General features: G+C 39.9%; 2 protein-coding genes across 2 annotated transcripts; both read right to left on the bottom strand.

Annotated features, from left to right (window-relative positions):
• Positions 1–246: 246 nt before the first annotated feature.
• Positions 247–5290, bottom strand: LOC141760453 (uncharacterized). Its single transcript, XM_074623302.1, has 6 exons — positions 3437–5290; positions 3146–3309; positions 2837–3060; positions 1602–1731; positions 1419–1519; positions 247–1041 (listed from the first exon to the last, which is right to left on the bottom strand). Exons 1-6 carry the CDS (start codon positions 4920–4922, stop codon positions 822–824), a joined length of 2325 nt encoding a protein of 774 aa, XP_074479403.1. The 5' UTR covers positions 4923–5290; the 3' UTR covers positions 247–821.
• A 5884-nt stretch (positions 5291–11174) lies between these two features.
• Positions 11175–18371, bottom strand: LOC141760455 (uncharacterized). Its single transcript, XM_074623306.1, has 6 exons — positions 16897–18371; positions 16606–16769; positions 16297–16520; positions 15554–15683; positions 15371–15471; positions 11175–14992 (listed from the first exon to the last, which is right to left on the bottom strand). Exons 3-6 carry the CDS (start codon positions 16371–16373, stop codon positions 14911–14913), a joined length of 390 nt encoding a protein of 129 aa, XP_074479407.1. The 5' UTR covers positions 16374–16520; positions 16606–16769; positions 16897–18371; the 3' UTR covers positions 11175–14910.
• Between the last annotated feature and the right edge of the window lie 563 nt (positions 18372–18934).

Raw genomic sequence — 18934 nt, 5'->3', positions numbered from 1 at the left:
ATTGCATAACTTTCAAATCATATTTAAGTGAAACTAACAAACTCAGAAGTCTAAAATGGCTCTTATCATTGGCTGCAAAGATCTGCAGGCAAAATAAGTCCACATTCAGTATTCTCACAGAACAGACTATATATGCCCAACCTCTTTATTCTTCTCACAATTGTTCTGAAATCGTAAAACTTTTGAGAGGCTATGAAAACAGGTAAAGGGACAGGTCTAACGGGGTGATCAAAAATTATTTGTTATTTGTGAAAAAAACAACAACAACAATTTAACAAAGTGATATCATAGAAATATACAAGAATAAAAAAGTCCATAACATTTTTTACTACAGTACAGCGTCTTATAATCTACTCACCAGCCTTTGGAAAATAGTTACTTTGCACAAAACATTTGCAAAACCTTACAGGCGTATTTCACAGAAGACAAGTTGTCGCGGCAGGAAAAACACAAGTGTAAATAATAAAATTAATGATGGCTGAATTCCATTTAGCTGCATCGGTTTCAGGGTCCTGGTATTGTTCATGCTGGCTCACTGTCACACTGTCATGGCTTACTTGGATACAGAGCCATTGTTAAAGTTAATAGTAACACCTGTGCTTTTCCTTTTATGATAAGTCTGATGATGTCAAGACATATTGGACTTCCTTTTTGTGCAGTCTTGTTACCTAGTGCTGCTAAAGCCTTGCTATGAAACCTTGGCTGGACATGATAACTATTAAAAACTATCACATCAGAATTGCTTGCGTTTGTTTTTCCTCTGACTGCTTATAAGACTCTAAAGTCATTTTTGAAGTCCCTGATCCTTTTTGAAGTTGACTTCACTTCAAGTCACTGGGTTGAGACTCTTGAACTGGGACACCCAGACGCTCATCAGGGCTGATGGACAGCATTGTAAAGCTGGCGCTGATGTCTTCTCTTCGAAACATTTCCTTCAAGGGGGTCTCTGAATTCCACCCGTGGGTCTTGGCAAACTTGTAAACACATCCGAAGAGATCAGGAAATATCTTCATCACATCAACTTGGGCTGCATCCTCGGCACTGTAAACAAAACACGATATTTAAAAAAATTATATATATTATTTATGTTATAATTTGAATCAAATGTTGTGCCATGGTATTACTTTCTCAATTTAACTGTAAAAAATACTTCGTCAAGATTGATTAGTTATTTAAAACTGTATTTCAGGGTGGATATAGGCGCATAGTATCAGCAAGTAGTTGAATGTAAAAAAAAATTACAATATTCTTAAGACTTATGAGTTGTAAATGTATATTTTTTTGTATTATAAAGAGATTGAACAACACAACTCTCTTAAAACCAATCAATAAACAAGTATAATTATTGTATCAGTGTTTATAAATTGTGAATATTTCATTTTATGTAAATTTTAAGGCCCTTCATCCCTTTCACTCACTAGTGCTCATGGAGGTTTCGTATGAAGCGCAGTAATCCCAGTGTGTTGTCTGGGTAGGCTTTGTTCTTGGCATCCATCTTCTGGACCAACTCTGGTGGAAACTGCAACACCAAAAATAATTACTCATAAATTACAATTATTAGAACTGGAATGCAAAAGTTACAGCTGTTATGTTGCAGTCACCTCATTTCTCCACTGTTTGAAGGATCCATCCCTGGCACATTTTTCCAGTGAAGAAACCAGTTCCTGGTCAGCCTTTCGACAGTTTGCCACCTCCTCCCTGTTGCCAATCCTTCTCAAGTATTCAACTCTCCTGAAAAAATAAAAAAGTGTATTTCACGATATATGAATTGCAAAATAAACAGAACCTTAAAACATTCTCATATGATACTGATTGAAAATGAGATGGAAACGGACCATTCGCTAAACCCCTCCTCCAAACAGCAGTTGTCCAATCATAGCAACCTTAAGGCTGCATTCACACCAGATCAGATGGTGCGACAAAAAAACAAAAGTTTTACATTTAATTTTGAATCAGGGTATTGCATCTGGGCTGTGGCTGCCGCAAGTAGCAAATCAAGTAACCAGCGATCCACAACTGTACAACCCAGTTATAAGGAAACAAAAGATGTTAATCGTCGCAGTTAATGGGCCATTTTAGTGACTTGCCAAGACCTCTGCACAACCCTGCGGCCAATTGTGATCTGATGTGAATGCAGCCTAAGTAGGCAAGACAGGCCTGGTATGCTTTGGATTTCTTGACATACCAAAGCAGCGGGCATGATTGATACTCAGAAACACAACAGCAAATGTTAGCATGCTAACATGTTAAACTAGGATAGTAAACATGGTTATTCCTGCTTAACATTAGTATGTTAGAATTGTGTTTTTGAGCATGTAAGCCTGCTGACGTTAGCATTCAGCCCAAAGCGTGGCTGTGCCTCGTAGACATGTCTGTTAGACTCTCAGTCTTGTGTCATTCTTCACACCACTACTTCACTTCCATTACTTCTTGTGTGTACAACTGAGTGAAACACCATAAATGACTTTGAGATGAGACTGGAAGTTTGCATACAATTTGTACACTTCATCACAGGGAGACCACAAAGACATGCAAAAGACATAGGAGTTTTGGAGATCTTTGAGGCAGTAGGATGCAGCCAGGATGATATGATATAATATAATAACAGGCTCAAGCCAGCTTGTGGCTATTCATTGACTGGGAACCATGAATGTTCGTAGCCTTCCAAATTTTGCGCCACTCCATCCAGCAAATATTTAAATATTTCACTCTGGACTGAAGTTGTAGACCCACTAAACGACTGACAAGGCCATCCCATAGAAGAAAAAAAAAAATCAGGTAACAACGACTTTAAATTTGAATTCATCAATCTATCAATCTATGAAGCATTTCTTACCTTTCAGAGGTCCAGAAGAAGGGATGACTCAAGCATTCCTCCACTTTAGGTCTGTTCTTTGGTTCTTCATTGATCATCCACTCAATGAGATCCTTTGCCACCACATCTTGAACATGGTCCAAACTGTACCTCCCTTCATGAATGTTGTTCTCACATTTATAGGATTTGTCGCCAAAAGGATGGTGTCCTCCAGAAAGGATATAATAAATCAGCATCCCTGCCACCTTCAGAATGAACAGAACATTTTAGCAATTAAGGAAGTATTTTTCACCAAGTCATCAATCAAGTTTGTTAAGCAGAACAACTCACCTGTATGTCAGTGTTTGACTTGTATGGTATGTCACCTTCTTCTGCTAAAGTCTCCTTGGCCATCCAGCATTTTGTTCCTGCACTGCCTGTGCGATGAGTTGTTTGGCCTTTGGTTAACCGTCTACTTATGCCAAAATCAGCTAGTCTTGCCCTCCCGTTAACATCTGCAGAATAAATCAGGTAGACAATCTCTGAAAATTATGCATGATAATTATAAATTCAAATATTGTTTTTTCTGTTAATTTCAGATAATGAATTCCTTCATTTCAGTATATTTTTAACTTGTCTTACCGATCAAAACATTCTGTGGTTTGAGATCCCGGTGGAGAATTGGAGGACTTTGACAATGAAGCACCTTTAAACTCTCGAGAACCTGATAGACAAGTTTCATTTTCTGGAGACCACCATCATTATTTCTGATGTATTCTTCCAGGGTGTATTCACAAAGCTGAAGACCAAGATATCCAAAGTTCTCATCCTCCGCAGCATCAACATATCGTACAATAGATGGATGATCAAGCTCTGGAAGTCGTAGAAATCCTTCCTCATTCTTCAGCACCTGATAGTTACATTTAGTCATTCTCTTAATAGCAACTTCAGTGCCATCATCTCTCAGCCCCAAGAAGACTTCAGTACCATCACTTCCCTTCGCTATGCGGAAGTCTGCATCATTCACATAAATCATGCTGTCAATTCTGGTTACTTTACTTTCAGTGCTCAGAAGCTTCTCTAATTTCCCTCTCCACCTCTTGCTGATTTGTAGCCATTTGTGTGTTACTGATGACGTAGTGGTGTCACAGTGGAATGGCTTCACATTTGAAGTTGACTCCACAACAGGAGCTGCTGTTAGACCAGTGCACACTTCATCATTTGGGTCTTCTTGCTTTTCTGACTTCTCCTTCTTTTTCTTGGATCCAGGTAAGGCTGCAACATCCTCACATTCTGAGTTTGGTTTGCTGAAATGACTTTTCAGTCGTCTGAGGACTTCTTTCAGCTTGTCATTCTCTTTCATATCTGCAGATGTCAGTATGTTGTCAGGCACTGAAGTTATCCCCACAGATGTAAAGATGTTGGCTGCATGTTCAACTGAAAGCAAGTTTGCAAATATGCCATACGTGTAGACTCTAATGTCAGAGGAGTGTTCATCCTTTACAAAAGGAGCAACTGTCTTGCATAACTTCTCAATAAAGTTGGGATCCCAGCCATTTGTGCCTTTTGTTTTCTGTGTGATCACATATAGTGTTTTCAGAACACATAGCCATATATCAGGTCTCTCTTTTGAGCAAAGCTGGATCAGTAGTTGGGGGATTATAGCCAAAGCTTGCTCATTTGGTATGTCTTCCATTGTGCAGAAAACTGCATGTAAACTATCAACTGCCCTCGTTACATCTCGCTCAGGGATGTTTGGAAAGCGACTGACTGCACCTGCAATGTACGTGTTCACATTTTCAGTGTCCTTCAGCCATTTGATACTTGCCTGGCTATATTTCCCTTTATTTCGCCCAGTAACAGTAAAGAGCATTTCGATCATGGTCAGATGGGTCAGAGGATCCTCCAGCAGCATGTGACTGTCAAAGGTTTTGAACACTTCTTCAGGTGGTCCGCCTTGCACAGCAATTTCCAAATCCAAAAAATATCTGATCTTGGAGCATAATTCATCTCCTTTCAATGCAAGGTTATGAATCATCTGAGATATTTTTTCATTGTGAATAATCTGTTCAGGATCAGTGTGAGGTAACACTGTTACCTCTGCACCAGCAGAAATGAGCACTTTCATGACATCATCTCTGTCATTGATGGCGGCAGTTTGCAGTGGTGTGAATCGCTGAATGGGAACCACTCCATTTGGATCAGCTTTTGCTTCAAGCAGTTTCTCCACAAAAAGACGTGGGGCTTCTGATAGTGAGACAAAATGTAAAGGTGTAAGGCCAGTTAGGGAAGCCTTGTTTGGGTCTGCACCCTTTTGTAGTAGGAAAGTAAAAATATCCCTTTTTTGATTTACAACAGCAGCAATCAGTGGAGTTATATAGTCTTTACACACTCTGCTTGGGTAAACTTCATTGATGTTTTTGTCCTTTAGTAATTTTTTGAGCTTCTTGGTGTTGTTGTCAATAACACACTGTATTATAGAATGCGTTTTTGTTGGGGGGAATTGAAACTGTGTGGAGGTAATCATGTCTTTGCTTCAGAGTACCTGTGAAAAAGACAAAATCATGATGTTACTGTTACAACATTTGTTGTCATTTTAAACATTAGACAAGCTGCCAAAAGCTATCATTACAATTTAAGGTTCATTATGTTTATTTCATTTTCAAGGGTAATTTTTCAGTGCTTTTGGGTATGGGTACAGATGGTAGATAATTCTATCCTGAGGGCAACTAAATCAGAAAGCATCTACATGGCTACATACATTACTGTACAACTAGAGGTGACGTTTATCAACGAGGCTGTGATTCACAAACCCCTCAGCCATGTACTGACACGTACAGGTATGCAAAAATAATTTACACAACTCTCCTATATATGATTTGATTTGGTTGAGTAGTATATCTAATTTGGACACAAATACAGTCGAGTGAACACTGGTCCTGAATTCTAGATGATTTGATAATGCACAAAAAGTGCCACACTTTGCCCTCACACACGGGTTACACTTTGAACTTCCTCATTTAGGGCGGCAACCAGGATCCTTTCCTCTGTCCTATCCTCTGTCCTCTGTCCTATCCTCTGTCATATCCTGTCCTCTGTCCTATCCTCTGTCCTCTGTCATATCCTGTCCTCTGTCATATCCTGTCCTCTGTCCTATCCTGTCCTCTGTCCTATCCTGTCCTCTATCCTCTGTCATATCCTGTCCTCTGTCCTATCCTGTCCTCCTCCCTCTGTCCTCTGTCCTCCTCCCTCTGTCATATCCTGTCCTCCTCCCTCTGTCATATCATGTCCTCCTCCCTCTGTCCTATCCTGTCCTCTGTCCTATCCTGTTCTCCTCCCTCTGTCTTCTATCCTCCTCCCTCTGTCCTCCTGTCCTACTCCCTCTGTCCTATCCTGTCCTCCTCCCACCGTCCTCCTGGCTTCTGTCCTCCTCCCTCCGTCCTCCTGTCCTCTGTCCTATCCCCTCTCCTCCTCCCTCTGTCCTATCCTGTCCTCTGTCCTATCCTTTCCTCTGTCCTATCCTGTCCTCTGTCATATCCTGTCCTCTGTCCTATCCTGTCCTCTCCTTTCCTCTGTCCTATCCTGTCCTCTGTCCTATCCTGTCCTCTATCCTCTGTCCTATCCTGTCCTCTTTCCTCTATCCTGTCCTATGTCCTATCCTGTCCTCCTCCCCTCTGTCCTATCCTGTCCTCTGTCCTATCCTGTCTTCTGTCATATCCTGTCCTCTGTCCTATCCTGTCCTCTGTCCTATCCTGTCCTCTGTCCTATCCTGTCTTCTATCCTCTGTCCTATACTGTCCTGTGTCCTCTGTCATATCCTGTCCTCTGTCCTATCCTGTCCTCTGTCATATCCTGTCCTCTGTCCTATCCTGTCCTCTATCCGCTGTCCTATCCTGTCCTCTGTCATATCCTGTCCTCTGTCCTATCCTGTCCTCTGTCCTATCCTGTCCTCTATCCGCTGTCCTATCCTGTCCTCTGTCATATCCTGTCCTCTGTCCTATCCTGTCCTCTGTCCTATCTTGTCCTCCTCCCTCTGTCTTCTGTCCTCCTCCCTCTGTCCTCCTCCCACCGTCCTCCTGGCTTCTGTCCTCCTCCCTCTGTCCTCCTGTCCTTTGTCCTGCTCCCTCCGTCCTCCTGTCCTATCCTGTCCTCCTCCCTCTGTCCTATCCTGTCCTCCTCACTCTGTCCTATCCTGTCCTCTATCCTCTGTTATATCCTGTCCTATCCTGTCCTATGTCCTCTTTCATCTATCCTGTCCTCTATCCTCTGTCCTATCCTGTCCTCCTCCCTCTGTCCTATCCTGTCCTCTGTCATATCCTGTCCTCTGTCCTATCCTGTCCTCTGTCATATCCTGTCCTCTGTCCTATCCTGTCCTCTTTCCTCTATCCTGTCCTCTATCCTCTGTCCTATCCTGTCTTCTGTCCTATCCTGTCCTCTATCCTCTGTCCTATCCTGTCCTCTATCCTATCCTGTCCTCTTTCCTCTATCCTGTCCTCTATCCTCTGTCATTTCCTGTCCTCTATCCTCTGTCCTATCCTATCCTGTCCTCTATCCTCTGTCCTATCCTGTCCTCTGTCCTATCCTGTCCTCTATCCTCTGTCCTATCCTGTCCTCTGTCCTCCTCCCTCTACTCCAGCTAACATTAGGGCTGATAGAGTGAAGAGGAGCTGTTTGGTTTCAGCTGATCAGTTTACAAGAGATGTGACAAACTGACCTAAACAGTGAGACTACACAGCCTACTGCAGCTTCAGCTTCAGCTGGTGGAGCCGAGGGTTTATGAGGGTTAATGAGGGTTTATGAGGGTTCATGAGGGTTAATGAGGGTTAATGAGGGTTTATGAGGGTTAATGAGGGTTAATGAGGGTTAATGAGGGTTAATGAGGGTTCATGAGGGTTTATGAGGGTTTATGAGGGTTAATGAGGGTTTATGAGGGTTAATGAGGGTTTATGAGGGTTCATGAGGGTTAATGAGGGTTAATGAGGGTTTATGAGGGTTAATGAGGGTTAATGAGGGTTAATGAGGGTTAATGAGGGTTCATGAGGGTTTATGAGGGTTCATGAGGGTTAATGAGGGTTAATGAGGGTTTATGAGGGTTAATGAGGGTTAATGAGGGTTAATGAGGGTTAATGAGGGTTCATGAGGGTTTATGAGGGTTTATGAGGGTTCATGAGGGTTCATGAGGGTTAATGAGGGTTAATGAGGGTTTATGAGGGTTAATGAGGGTTTATGAGGGTTAATGAGGGTTCATGAGGGTTTATGAGGGTTTATGAGGGTTAATGAGGGTTAATGAGGGTTAATGAGGGTTCATGAGGGTTCATGAGGGTTCATGAGGGTTAATGAGGGTTTATGAGGGTTAATGAGGGTTCATGAGGGTTTATGAGGGTTTATGAGGGTTTATGAGGGTTAATGAGGGTTAATGAGGGTTCATGAGGGTTTATGAGGGTTCATGAGGGTTAATGAGGGTTCATGAGGGTTTATGAGGGTTAATGAGGGTTCATGAGGGTTAATGAGGGTTAATGAGGGTTTATGAGGGTTTATGAGGGTTAATGAGGGTTAATGAGGGTTTATGAGGGTTCATGAGGGTTAATGAGGGTTTATGAGGGTTAATGAGGGTTCATGAGGGTTAATGAGGGTTTATGAGGGTTAATGAGGGTTCATGAGGGTTTATGAGGGTTAATGAGGGTTCATGAGGGTTAATGAGGGTTAATGAGGGTTTATGAGGGTTAATGAGGGTTCATGAGGGTTCATGAGGGTTAATGAGGGTTTATGAGGGTTAATGAGGGTTTATGAGGGTTAATGAGGGTTAATGAGGGTTTATGAGGGTTCATGAGGGTTAATGAGGGTTTATGAGGGTTAATGAGGGTTAATGAGGGTTCATGAGGGTTAATGAGGGTTAATGAGGGTTTATGAGGGTTAATGAGGGTTAATGAGGGTTCATGAGGGTTAATGAGGGTTTATGAGGGTTCATGAGGGTTAATGAGGGTTCATGAGGGTTAATGAGGGTTAATGAGGGTTCATGAGGGTTAATGAGGGTTAATGAGGGTTTATGAGGGTTAATGAGGGTTAATGAGGGTTCATGAGGGTTAATGAGGGTTTATGAAGATAATAAATTAATAACACAGAGGCTCACAGTCTGTTCCTTCACAATAAACTCCCCGGACACTGAACACTGGATCACTGCTCACTAGAGGGAACTAAAGTCAGTCACAACTCAACTCAATAACGTACACGTGTTAACAGTTAGCTGTTAGTCGAAGAGCTACCTGTGTCTGTCTACAGAGAGACAGCAGACAGAGCAGACTGAAACGCTGCTGTATTCCTCCATGTTTAACAGTCTCATCATGTTCATGCTTGTTGAACATGTGTAATGATAACGTGTCTTGGCTTTACACTTGCAAAGTTGTATTGAACTTACAGTAACGAGTAGTTGTAGCCGTCTCTGATCAGCTGTTCTCAGACTGACTGACTGACTGACTGACTGAGTGTTGATGCTCCGACAGAGAGCAGCTTTTAGACAGTTAATACCTAGTTACGTTAACCATCCCTAAATATAATGATTGTTCTGATTCCTTTTGCGATGTGTTCATCGCGGATGTTTATATGATGACGATGAAAATACGAGTTATGGGTCAGCCCTATTTCTTATTCATTTAAAAATACATATTTCAGAGATTCCTCCGCGTGCCACTACAGAGAGCTCGTACCACAGTTTGAGAAACACTGCTTTAGAGGATTGTAGGAAGATTAACTTACAATGTCGACGTGGATTGTCCGCTGCAGTTTATCAAAACTTACTGTGATTTTTCTCTAATTCTGCCTCTCTCTCTTGCTCCTCCTATATACAGCTAAGGATGCTGGGAGAGATGGGTTGGGTTTCTACAGTAAAAGGGGGGACATGCCCCTTTCACTTTTATGATTCTAGTTGATTTTCTTACAAAAGTATCTCTGAACATTGTTCTGTGACTCTATAGTCACTAATGTCCAAATGTGAAATGATCTGAGTTGATAACCATGTTGATCACCTGAGTGTCTTCAGTTGTTACAGTGCGCTCACAGACATGCTTCAGGAGTTAAAAGATTTTTTCTTGCCATACACTCTGCTTTTCCATTTAAGTGAAACTAACAAACTCAGAAGTCTAAAATGGCTCTTATCATTGGGTGCAAAGATCTGCAGGCAAAATAAGTCCACATTCAGTATTCTCACACAACAGACTATATGCCCAACCTCTTTATTCCTCTCACAATTGTTCTGAAATAGTAAAACTTCTGAGAGGGTATGACAACAGGTAAAGAGACAGGTCCAATGGGGTGATCAAAAACAGCTCAAGAAACTAAAATAACTCAAAACAATATTTGTTCAATGCTCTGTTATTTGTGAAAAAAAACAACAACAATTTAACGAAGTGATATCATAGAAATATACAAGAATAAAATCAATAAATTGTAATATTAAAAAAAAACTAGTGGTAAAAATAAGTAATGAATAAAAACTAAAAGTATCTTACATATGACATATCAATGTTTCAAAGTAAGTCACAACTAAAGCCATCAGATAAATGTAGCAAAAATAAAAGTACAATAGTTCCTTATAATGATAATGGTCAAGCAAAATTATAAAATCTCACAAAATAAAGAAATACTAAAGTGAAGATAAAGTCCGTAAAAAAATTGTACTACGGTACAGCATCTTATAATCTACTCACCAGCCTTTGGAAAATAGTTACTATGCACAAAACATTTGCAAAACCTTACAGGCATATTCCACAGAAGACATGTTGTCACAACAGGAAAAGCACAAGTGTAAATAATAAAATGAATGATGGCTGAATTCCATTTAGCTGCATCAGTTTCAGGGTCCTGGTTTTGTTCATGCTGGCTCACTGTCACACTGTCATGGCTTACTTGGATACAGAGCCATTGTTAAAGTTAATAGTAACACAGTATAGTAACACATAGTATATTGGACTTCCTTTTTGTGCAGTCTTGTTACCTAGTGCTGCTAAAGCCTTGCTATGAAACCTTGGCTGGTGTTATGTCCCATTTAGGTCTAGGGGTGAGGGAAGCAACGTGAGCCGATGGTATCAGGCGTAAAGTAGCCGCTTATTGTTAAATGCACAATTTAAAATGATAGAAACAAGCTGCAGGCAATTTACCAACAAGATTCAGCAAACAAAAGCGAACACAAAGTGCTGACAAAATGTAACTTAGGAACGGGCTTCTAATGGCGCTGAAATCAATAACTTAATAAAACAAAAACTACTGCAAACTAGAAATAAGAATCACAGCTGAGCTGGCAAACAACTAAATATAAACAAGAAACAAAACCCTATTGACCCCTGAATTCTAGATGATTTGATAATGCACAAAAAGTGCCACACTTTGCCCTCACACACGGGTTACACTTTGAACTTCCTCATTCAGGCTGTAAACCAGAATTAAACTTTGAATGTGAACAGCTGTGAAATATATAATACATTTTGGTCGTAGTAGGTACAAGGATGAAATATCGTATTTGTAAGTAAATGTTCATTATGATGACATCATATAACCATAAGAATGGATTATGAATTAGAGTAGGGCTACATGAATGTTCTTCTGTTAATTAAGCACACTTATTATTTTACAATATTATACAATTTTAAGGTAAATATTAGAGGATTGTACAGAAATCAACTTATAATGTCGACAAGGGGTGAACTACACCTATCAAAACTCAACACGACACTATCTGACTATATATGAATGTTGCAAATGCTAATGATATTATATTTTAGATGACTTGCAAATATATTGTTGTAGCACTTTGTTTTTCTTTTTGCTCTGTATTATAATGACAACAATAACTGGACTCACTTGTGCAAAGTTATGAGTGTAATTTCTGGCCCTTACCAACTGGTAAGATTTAGAACTTCCTCATTCAGGCTGGCAACCACAATTCAACACTTGTGCAGGAAATCTGTGGTTTTACAAGGAGGTACAATGATGAAATCTTGTGTTTGTAAGTTCAGAAAGTATTAATGATGATATCAAATATCCATCTTCACTGATAATGAAGAAACAATTACAAATAACAGTAGTTCAGGTTAGAACAGGTTGGACTGATCGTTGATGTACTGACTAGGATGAATAAGGACATTGACATGTAAATAATGCGATTCACAAACCCCTCAGCCAAGTACTGACATGTAGGAAAAATAATTTCATTGTACAACTTGAAATCTCTCCTATAGACACTGGATTTTCTGAGATCTGCATCAGGTTGAGTAGTAAATTAATTTGGACAAAAATACAGTAGAGTGAACACTAGTCCTCAATTGTAGAATTGCTAATGCTATTTTTTAAAATGTTTTTATATATGGCTTGTTAATGCACAAATTGTGCCGCACCCTGCCCTCACTGACTGTTATAGAATTTGAACTTCCTCATTCAGGCCAGAAACCAGAATTTAACGTTGAATGTGCACAGCTGTGAAATGCCTATTAATCATTTTTATGTTGTAGTAGGTACAAGGATGACATATCTAAATATGTTACTAATCAAACTGTCGGAATGAACGACCATAAGAATGGTTTATGAATAAGAGTGCCACACTTTGTCCTCACTGACTGTTTTACAATTTGAACTTCCTCATTCAGGCCGGAAACCAGAATTCAACGTTGAATGTGCACAGCTATGAAATGATTATGAATAAGAGTAGAGCTACATGAGTGTGCTTTTCTCATGCAAGAACACAGATTATTTTACAATACAGTTTTTAAGATAACCATTAGAGGATTGTAGGACGATTAACTTACAATGAAGACGTGAATTGTGCGCCGCAGTACATCAAAACTTGCTGTGCTTTTTCTGTATTTCTGTCCGTCACTCTGACACTCTCTAATTCTGCCTCTCTCTCTTGCTCCTCCTATATACAGCTAAGGATGCTGGGAGAGATGGGTTGGGTTTCTACAATAAAAGTGGGGACATGCCCCTTTCATTTTGATGATTCTAGTTGATTTTCTTACCAAAGTATCTCTGACCATTGTTCTCTGACTCTATAGTCACTAAAGTCCAAATGTGAAATGATCTAAGTTGATAACCATGTTGATCACCTGAGTGTGTTCAGTTGTTACAGTGCGCTCACAGACATGCTTCACGAGTTAAAAGACTTTTTTTTGCCATACACTCTGCTTTTCCATTTAAGTGAAACTAACAAACTCAGAAGTCTAAAATGGCTCTTATCATTGGCTGCAAAGATCTGCATGCAAAATAAGTCCACATTCAGTATTCTCACAGAACAGACTATATGCCCAACCTCTTTATTCCTCTCACAATTGTTCTGAAATAGTCAAACTTCTGAGAGGCTATGACAACAGGTAAAGGGACAGGTCCATTGGGTTGATCAAAAACAGCTCAAGAAACTAAAATAACTCAGAACACTATTTGTCCCATGCTCTGTTATTTGTGAAAAAAACAAAAAAACAATTTAACGAAATGATATCATGGAAATATACAAGAATAAAAAAAATTGTAATATAAAAAAAAACTATAGTGGTAAAAATATGTCAGGAATAAAAACTAAAAATATCTTACATTTGACAAATATCAATATTTCAAGGTAAGTCACAACTAAAGCCATCAGATAAATGTAACAATAAAAGTACAATGGTTCCTTATAATGATAATGATCAAGCAAAAATATAAAATGTCACAAAATAAAATAAAATTATAAAGCATTTTATAATCTACTCACCAGCCTTTGGAAAATAGTTACTATGCACAAAACATTTGCAAAACCTTACAGGCGTATTCCACAGAAGACATGTTGTGGTGGCAGGAAAAGCACAAGTGTAAATAATAAAATGAATGATGGCTGAATTCCATTTAGCTGCATCGGTTTCAGGGTCCTGGTTTTGTTCATGCTGGATCACTGTCACACTGTCATGGCTTACTTGGATACAGAGCCATTGTTAAAGTTAATAGTAACACAGTATAGTAACACATAGTATATTGGACTTCCTTTGTGTGCAGTCTTGTTACCTAGTGCTGCTAAAGCCTTGCTATGAAACCTTGGCTGGTGTTATGTCCCATTTAGGTCTAGGGGTGAGGGAAGCAACATGAGCCGATGGTATCAGGCGTAAAGTAGCCGCTTATTGTTAAATGCACAATTTAAAATGATAGAAACAAGCTGCAGGCAATTTACCAACAAGATGCAGCAAACAAAAGCGAACACAAAGTGCTGACAAAATGTAACTTAGGAACGGGCTTCTAATGGCGCCGAAATCAATAACTTAATAAAACAAAAACTACTGCAAACTAGAAATAAGAATCACAGCTGAGCTGGCAAACAACTAAATATAAACAAGAAACAAAACCCTATTTTAACAGCTCTCAACACTAACAAACAAAACACACGAATGGCAGCCCCCTCTCTAACTAGTGATTTACACAGAGGAAAGACTATCCAACTAGCACATTAATATGTGACCTAAAACACTTCTCTCTAGCCCAGTTCCAACAAATAACAAATGCCTCTATATTACAAAGTTAACCACACACAGAAGCAACGAGGTGGACTGATCAAGCGTAATCACAGCCACCCTTTACGTTCATCTCCGGTCCTATTTTAAACGATTCGGCCGGTTCTGCCCCGACCGCGGAGTGGTAGACACAGCGGTGACGTGTCGGAGGCCGGACCACAAATGGCGGGAAACTGGGGCATCCACCTGAGGGCGCGTCCGGAGGCTTGGCCCTGAAGGGGATCCCCAGACGTGACGTCATCTCGGTGCGGAAGAACAGCAGAGCGCACCAAAAGAACAAGAGCAAAGGAGAGACACAACAATATACAACAACAACGAACAGTCACTCTAAGACCGTAACAGCTGGACATGATGACTATTAAAAACCATCACATCAGAATTGTTTGCGTTTGTTTTTCCTCTGACTGCTTATAAGACTCTAAAGTCATTTTGAAGTCCCTGATCCTTTTTGTAGTTGACTTCACTTCAAGTCACTGGGTTGAGACTCTTGAACTGGGACACCCAGACGCTCATCAGGGCTGATGGACAGCATTGTAAAGCTGGTGCTGATGTCTTCTCTTCGAAACATTTCCTTCAAGGGGGTCTCTGAATTCCACCCTTAGGTCTTGGCAAACTTGTAAACACATCCGAAGAGATCAGGAAATATCTTCATCACATCAACTTGGGCTGCATCCTCGGCACTGTAAACAAAACACGATATTTAAAAAAATTATATATATTATTTATGTTATAATTTGAATCAAATGTAGTGCCATGGTATTACTTTCTCAATTTAACTGCAAAAAATACTTCGTCAAGATTGATTAGTTATTTAAAACTGTATTTCAGGGTGGATATAGGCGCATAGTATCAGCCAGCAGTTGAATGTAAAAACAAATTACAATATTCTTAAGACTTATGAGTTGTAAATGTATATTTTTTTGTATTATAAAGAGATTGAACAACACAACTCTCTTAAAACCAATCAATAAACAAGTATAATTATTGTATCAGTGTTTTATAAATTGTGAATATTTCATTTTATGTACATTTAAAGGCCCTGCATCCCTTTCACTCACTAGTGCTCATGGAGGTTTCGTATGAAGCGCAGTAATCCCAGTGTGTTGTCTGGGTAGGCTTTCTTCTTGGCATCCATCTTCTGGACCAACTCTGGTGGAAACTGCAACACCAAAAATAATTACTCATGAATTACAATTATAAGAACTGGAATGCAAAAGTTACAGCTGTTATGTTGCAGTCACCTCATTTCTCCACTGTTTGAAGGATCCATCCCTGGCACATTCTTCCAGTGAAGAAACCAGTTCCTGGTCAGCCTTTCGACAGTTTGCCACCTCCTCCCTGTTGCCAATCCTTCTCAAGTATTCAACTCTCCTGAAAAAGTTTATTTTTAGGATATATGAATTGCAACATAAACATAACCTTTAAAAAGTACCATATGATACTGATTGAAAATGAGTGATGGAAACGGACCATCCGCTAAACCCCTCCTCCAAACAGCAGTTGTCCAATCATAGCAACCTTAAAACTGCATTCACACCAGATCAGACGGCGCAAACGCAGTACATAACCGGCGATCCAGAAGAGTACAACCCAGTTATAAGGGAACAAAAGATGTTAATAGTCGCAGTTAATGGGCCATTTTAGTGACTTACACAGACCTTCATCGCAGGGAGACCACAAAGACATACAAAAGACATAGGAGTTTTGGAGATCTTTGAGGCAGTAGGATGCAGCCAGGATGATATAATATAATAACAGGCTCAAGCCTGCTTGTGGCTATTCATTGACTGAGAACCATGAATGTTCGTAGCCTTTCAAATTTTACGCCATTCCATCCAGCAAATGTTGAGATATTTCACTTTGGACTGAAGTTGTAGACCCACTAAACGACTGACAAGGCCATCCCATAGAAGAAAAAAAAATCAGGTAACAACGACTTTAAATTTGAATTCATCAATCTATCAATCTATCAAGCATTTCTTACCTTTCAGAGGTCCAGAAGAAGGGATGACTCAAGCATTCCTCCACTTTAGGTCTGTTCTTTGGTTCTTCATTGATCATCTACTCAATGAGATCCTTTGCCACCACATCTTGAACATGGTCCAAACTGTACTTCCCTTCATCGATGTTGTTCTCACATTTAGAGGATTTGTCACCGAAAGGATGGTGTCCTCCAGAGAGGATATAATAAATCAGCATCCCTGCCACCTTCACAATGAACAGAACATTTTAGCAATTAAGGAAGTATTTTTCACCAAGTCATCAATCAAGTTTGTTAAGCAGAACAACTCACCTGTATGTCAGTGTTTGACTTGTATGGTATGTCACCTTCTTCTGCTAAAGTCTCCTTGGCCATCCAGCATTTTGTTCCTGCACTGCCTGTGCGATGAGTTGTTTGGCCTTTGGTTAACCGTCTACTTATGCCAAAATCAGCTAATCTTGCCCTCCCGTTAACATCTGCAGGACAAATCAGGTAGACAAACTCTGACAATTATGCATGATAATTATAAATTAAAATATAGATTTTTTTCTTAATTTCAGATAGTGAATTCCTTCATTTCAGTATATTTATAACTTGTCTTACCGATCAAAACATTCTGTGGTTTGAGATCCCGGTGGAGAATTGGAGGATTTTGACAATGAAGCACCTTTAAACTCTCGAGAACCTGTTTGACGAGATTGTTTTTCAGGAGACCACCATCATTATTTCTGATGTATTCTTCCAAGGTGTATTCACAAAGCTGAAGACCAAGATATCCAAAGTTCTCATCCTCCGCAACATCAACATATCGTACAATAGATTGATGATCAAGCTCTGGAAGTCGTAGAAATCCTTCCTCATTCTTCAGCACCTGATAGTTGCATTTAGTCATTTTCTTAATAGCAACTTCAGTGCCATCATCTCTCAGCCCCAAGAAGACTTCAGTACCATCACTTCCCTTCGCTATGCGGAAGTCTGCATCATTCACATAAATCATGCTGCCAATTCTGGTTACTTTACTTTCATCAGTGCTCAGAAGCTTCTCTAATTTCCCTCTCCACCTCTTGCTGATTTGTAGCCATTTGTGTGTTACTGATGGCGTAGTGGTGTCGCAGTGGAATGGCTTCACATTTGAAGTCGACTCCACAACAGGAGCTGCTGTTAGATCAGTGCACACTTCATCATTTGGGTGTTCTTGTTTTTCCTTGTTTTTCCTCTTCCTCTTCTTCTTTTTCTTGGATCCAGGTAAGGCTGCAACATCCTCACATTCTGAGTTTGGTTTGCTGAAATGACTTTTCAGTCGTCTGAGGACTTCTTTCAGCTTGTCATTCATGTTCATATCTGCAGATGTCAGTATGTCCTCAGGCACTGAAGTTATCCCCACAGATATAAAGATGTTGGCTGCATGTTCAACTGAAAGCAAGTTTGCAAATATACCATACGTGTGTACTCTAATGGCAGAGGAGTGTTTATCCTTTACAAAAGGAGCAACTGTCTTGCATAACTTCTCAATAAAGTTGGGATCCCAGCCATTTGTGCCTTTTGTTTTCTGTGTTATCACATATAGTGTTTGCAGAACAGCTTTACATTTATCAGGTCTCTCTTTTGAGCAAAGCTGGTTCAGTAGTTGGGGGATTATAGCCAAAGCTTGCTCATTTGGTATGTCTTCCATTGTGCAGAAAACTGCATATAAACTAAGAATTGGCTTCATTACACATTCCTGGGAAATGTTTGGAAAGCGACTGACTACACCTGCAATGTAGGAGTTCAGCTTTCCATTGTCTTTCAGCCATTTGATACATCCCTGGCGGTATTTTTCTGCATCTGGCCCAGTTTCTTTTAATAAATTAGACATATCAAAAAGTAATTCGATCATGGTCAGCTGGGTCTGAGGATCCTCCAGCAACATGTGACTGTCAAAGGTTTTGAACACTTTGTCAGGTGGTCCCCCTGATAGCACATCAATTATCATATCCAAAAAATATCTGAATTTGGAGCAAAATTTATCTCCTTTTGATGCAAGGTTATGAATCATCTGACATATTTTTTCATTGTGAATATAATGTTCAGGATCAGTTAGAGATAACAATGTTACCCGTGCCCCAGCAGAAATGAGCACTTTCATGACATCATCTCTGTCATTGATGGCAGCAGTTTGCAGCGGTGTGAATCGCTGATTGGGAAGCCATGCATCTGGATCAGCTTTTGCTTCAAGCAGTTTCTCCACAAAAAGAAGTGGTGCTTTGGATAGTGAGACATAATGTAAAGGTGCAAAGCCAATTTGGGAAACCTTGTTTGGGTCTGCACCCTGATGCAAAACTAACGCACAAATATCCCTATTGTGATATACAACAGCAGCAATCAGTGGGGTAATATAGTCATTACACTCTCTGCATGGGTAAACTTCATTGATGTTGATGTCGTTTAGTAATTTTTGGAGCTTCTCGGGGTTGTTGTTAATAATACACTGTATTATAGGATGCGTTTTTGTTGGGGGAACGTTGAGTTGGACTTCTAATTGTGTGGATAGATGGATTGGAAAGGTATTCATTTCTTTGCTTCAGAGTACCTGTGGAAAAGACAAAATGATGATGTTACTGTTACAACATTTGGTGCCATTTTAAACATTAGACAAGTTGCC

This window comes from Sebastes fasciatus, chromosome 22 (assembly GCF_043250625.1).
Source record: "Sebastes fasciatus isolate fSebFas1 chromosome 22, fSebFas1.pri, whole genome shotgun sequence".
NCBI classification, from domain to species: Eukaryota; Metazoa; Chordata; class Actinopteri; order Perciformes; family Sebastidae; genus Sebastes; species Sebastes fasciatus.
This window is presented reverse-complemented; position numbering and strand designations above follow the sequence as displayed.

Bases quoted from the DNA above. Each gene is read 5' to 3' on its own strand.
- LOC141760453 (XM_074623302.1), bottom strand. From the start codon at position 4,922: ATGAAAGTGCTCATTTCTGCTGGTGCAGAGGTAACAGTGTTACCTCAC. The intron at 1,520-1,601 runs GTGACTGCAACA...TTGGTGTTGCAG, and splicing joins TCAAACAGTGGAGAAATGAG to TTTCCACCAGAGTTGGTCCA. The intron at 1,042-1,418 runs GTGAGTGAAAGG...TTTTGTTTACAG, and splicing joins CGAAACCTCCATGAGCACTA to TGCCGAGGATGCAGCCCAAG.
- LOC141760455 (XM_074623306.1), bottom strand. From the start codon at position 16,373: ATGATCAATGAAGAACCAAAGAACAGACCTAAAGTGGAGGAATGCTTG. The intron at 15,684-16,296 runs GTAAGAAATGCT...AAACTTTTTCAG, and splicing joins TTCTTCTGGACCTCTGAAAG to GAGAGTTGAATACTTGAGAA. The intron at 14,993-15,370 runs GTGAGTGAAAGG...TTTTGTTTACAG, and splicing joins CGAAACCTCCATGAGCACTA to TGCCGAGGATGCAGCCCAAG.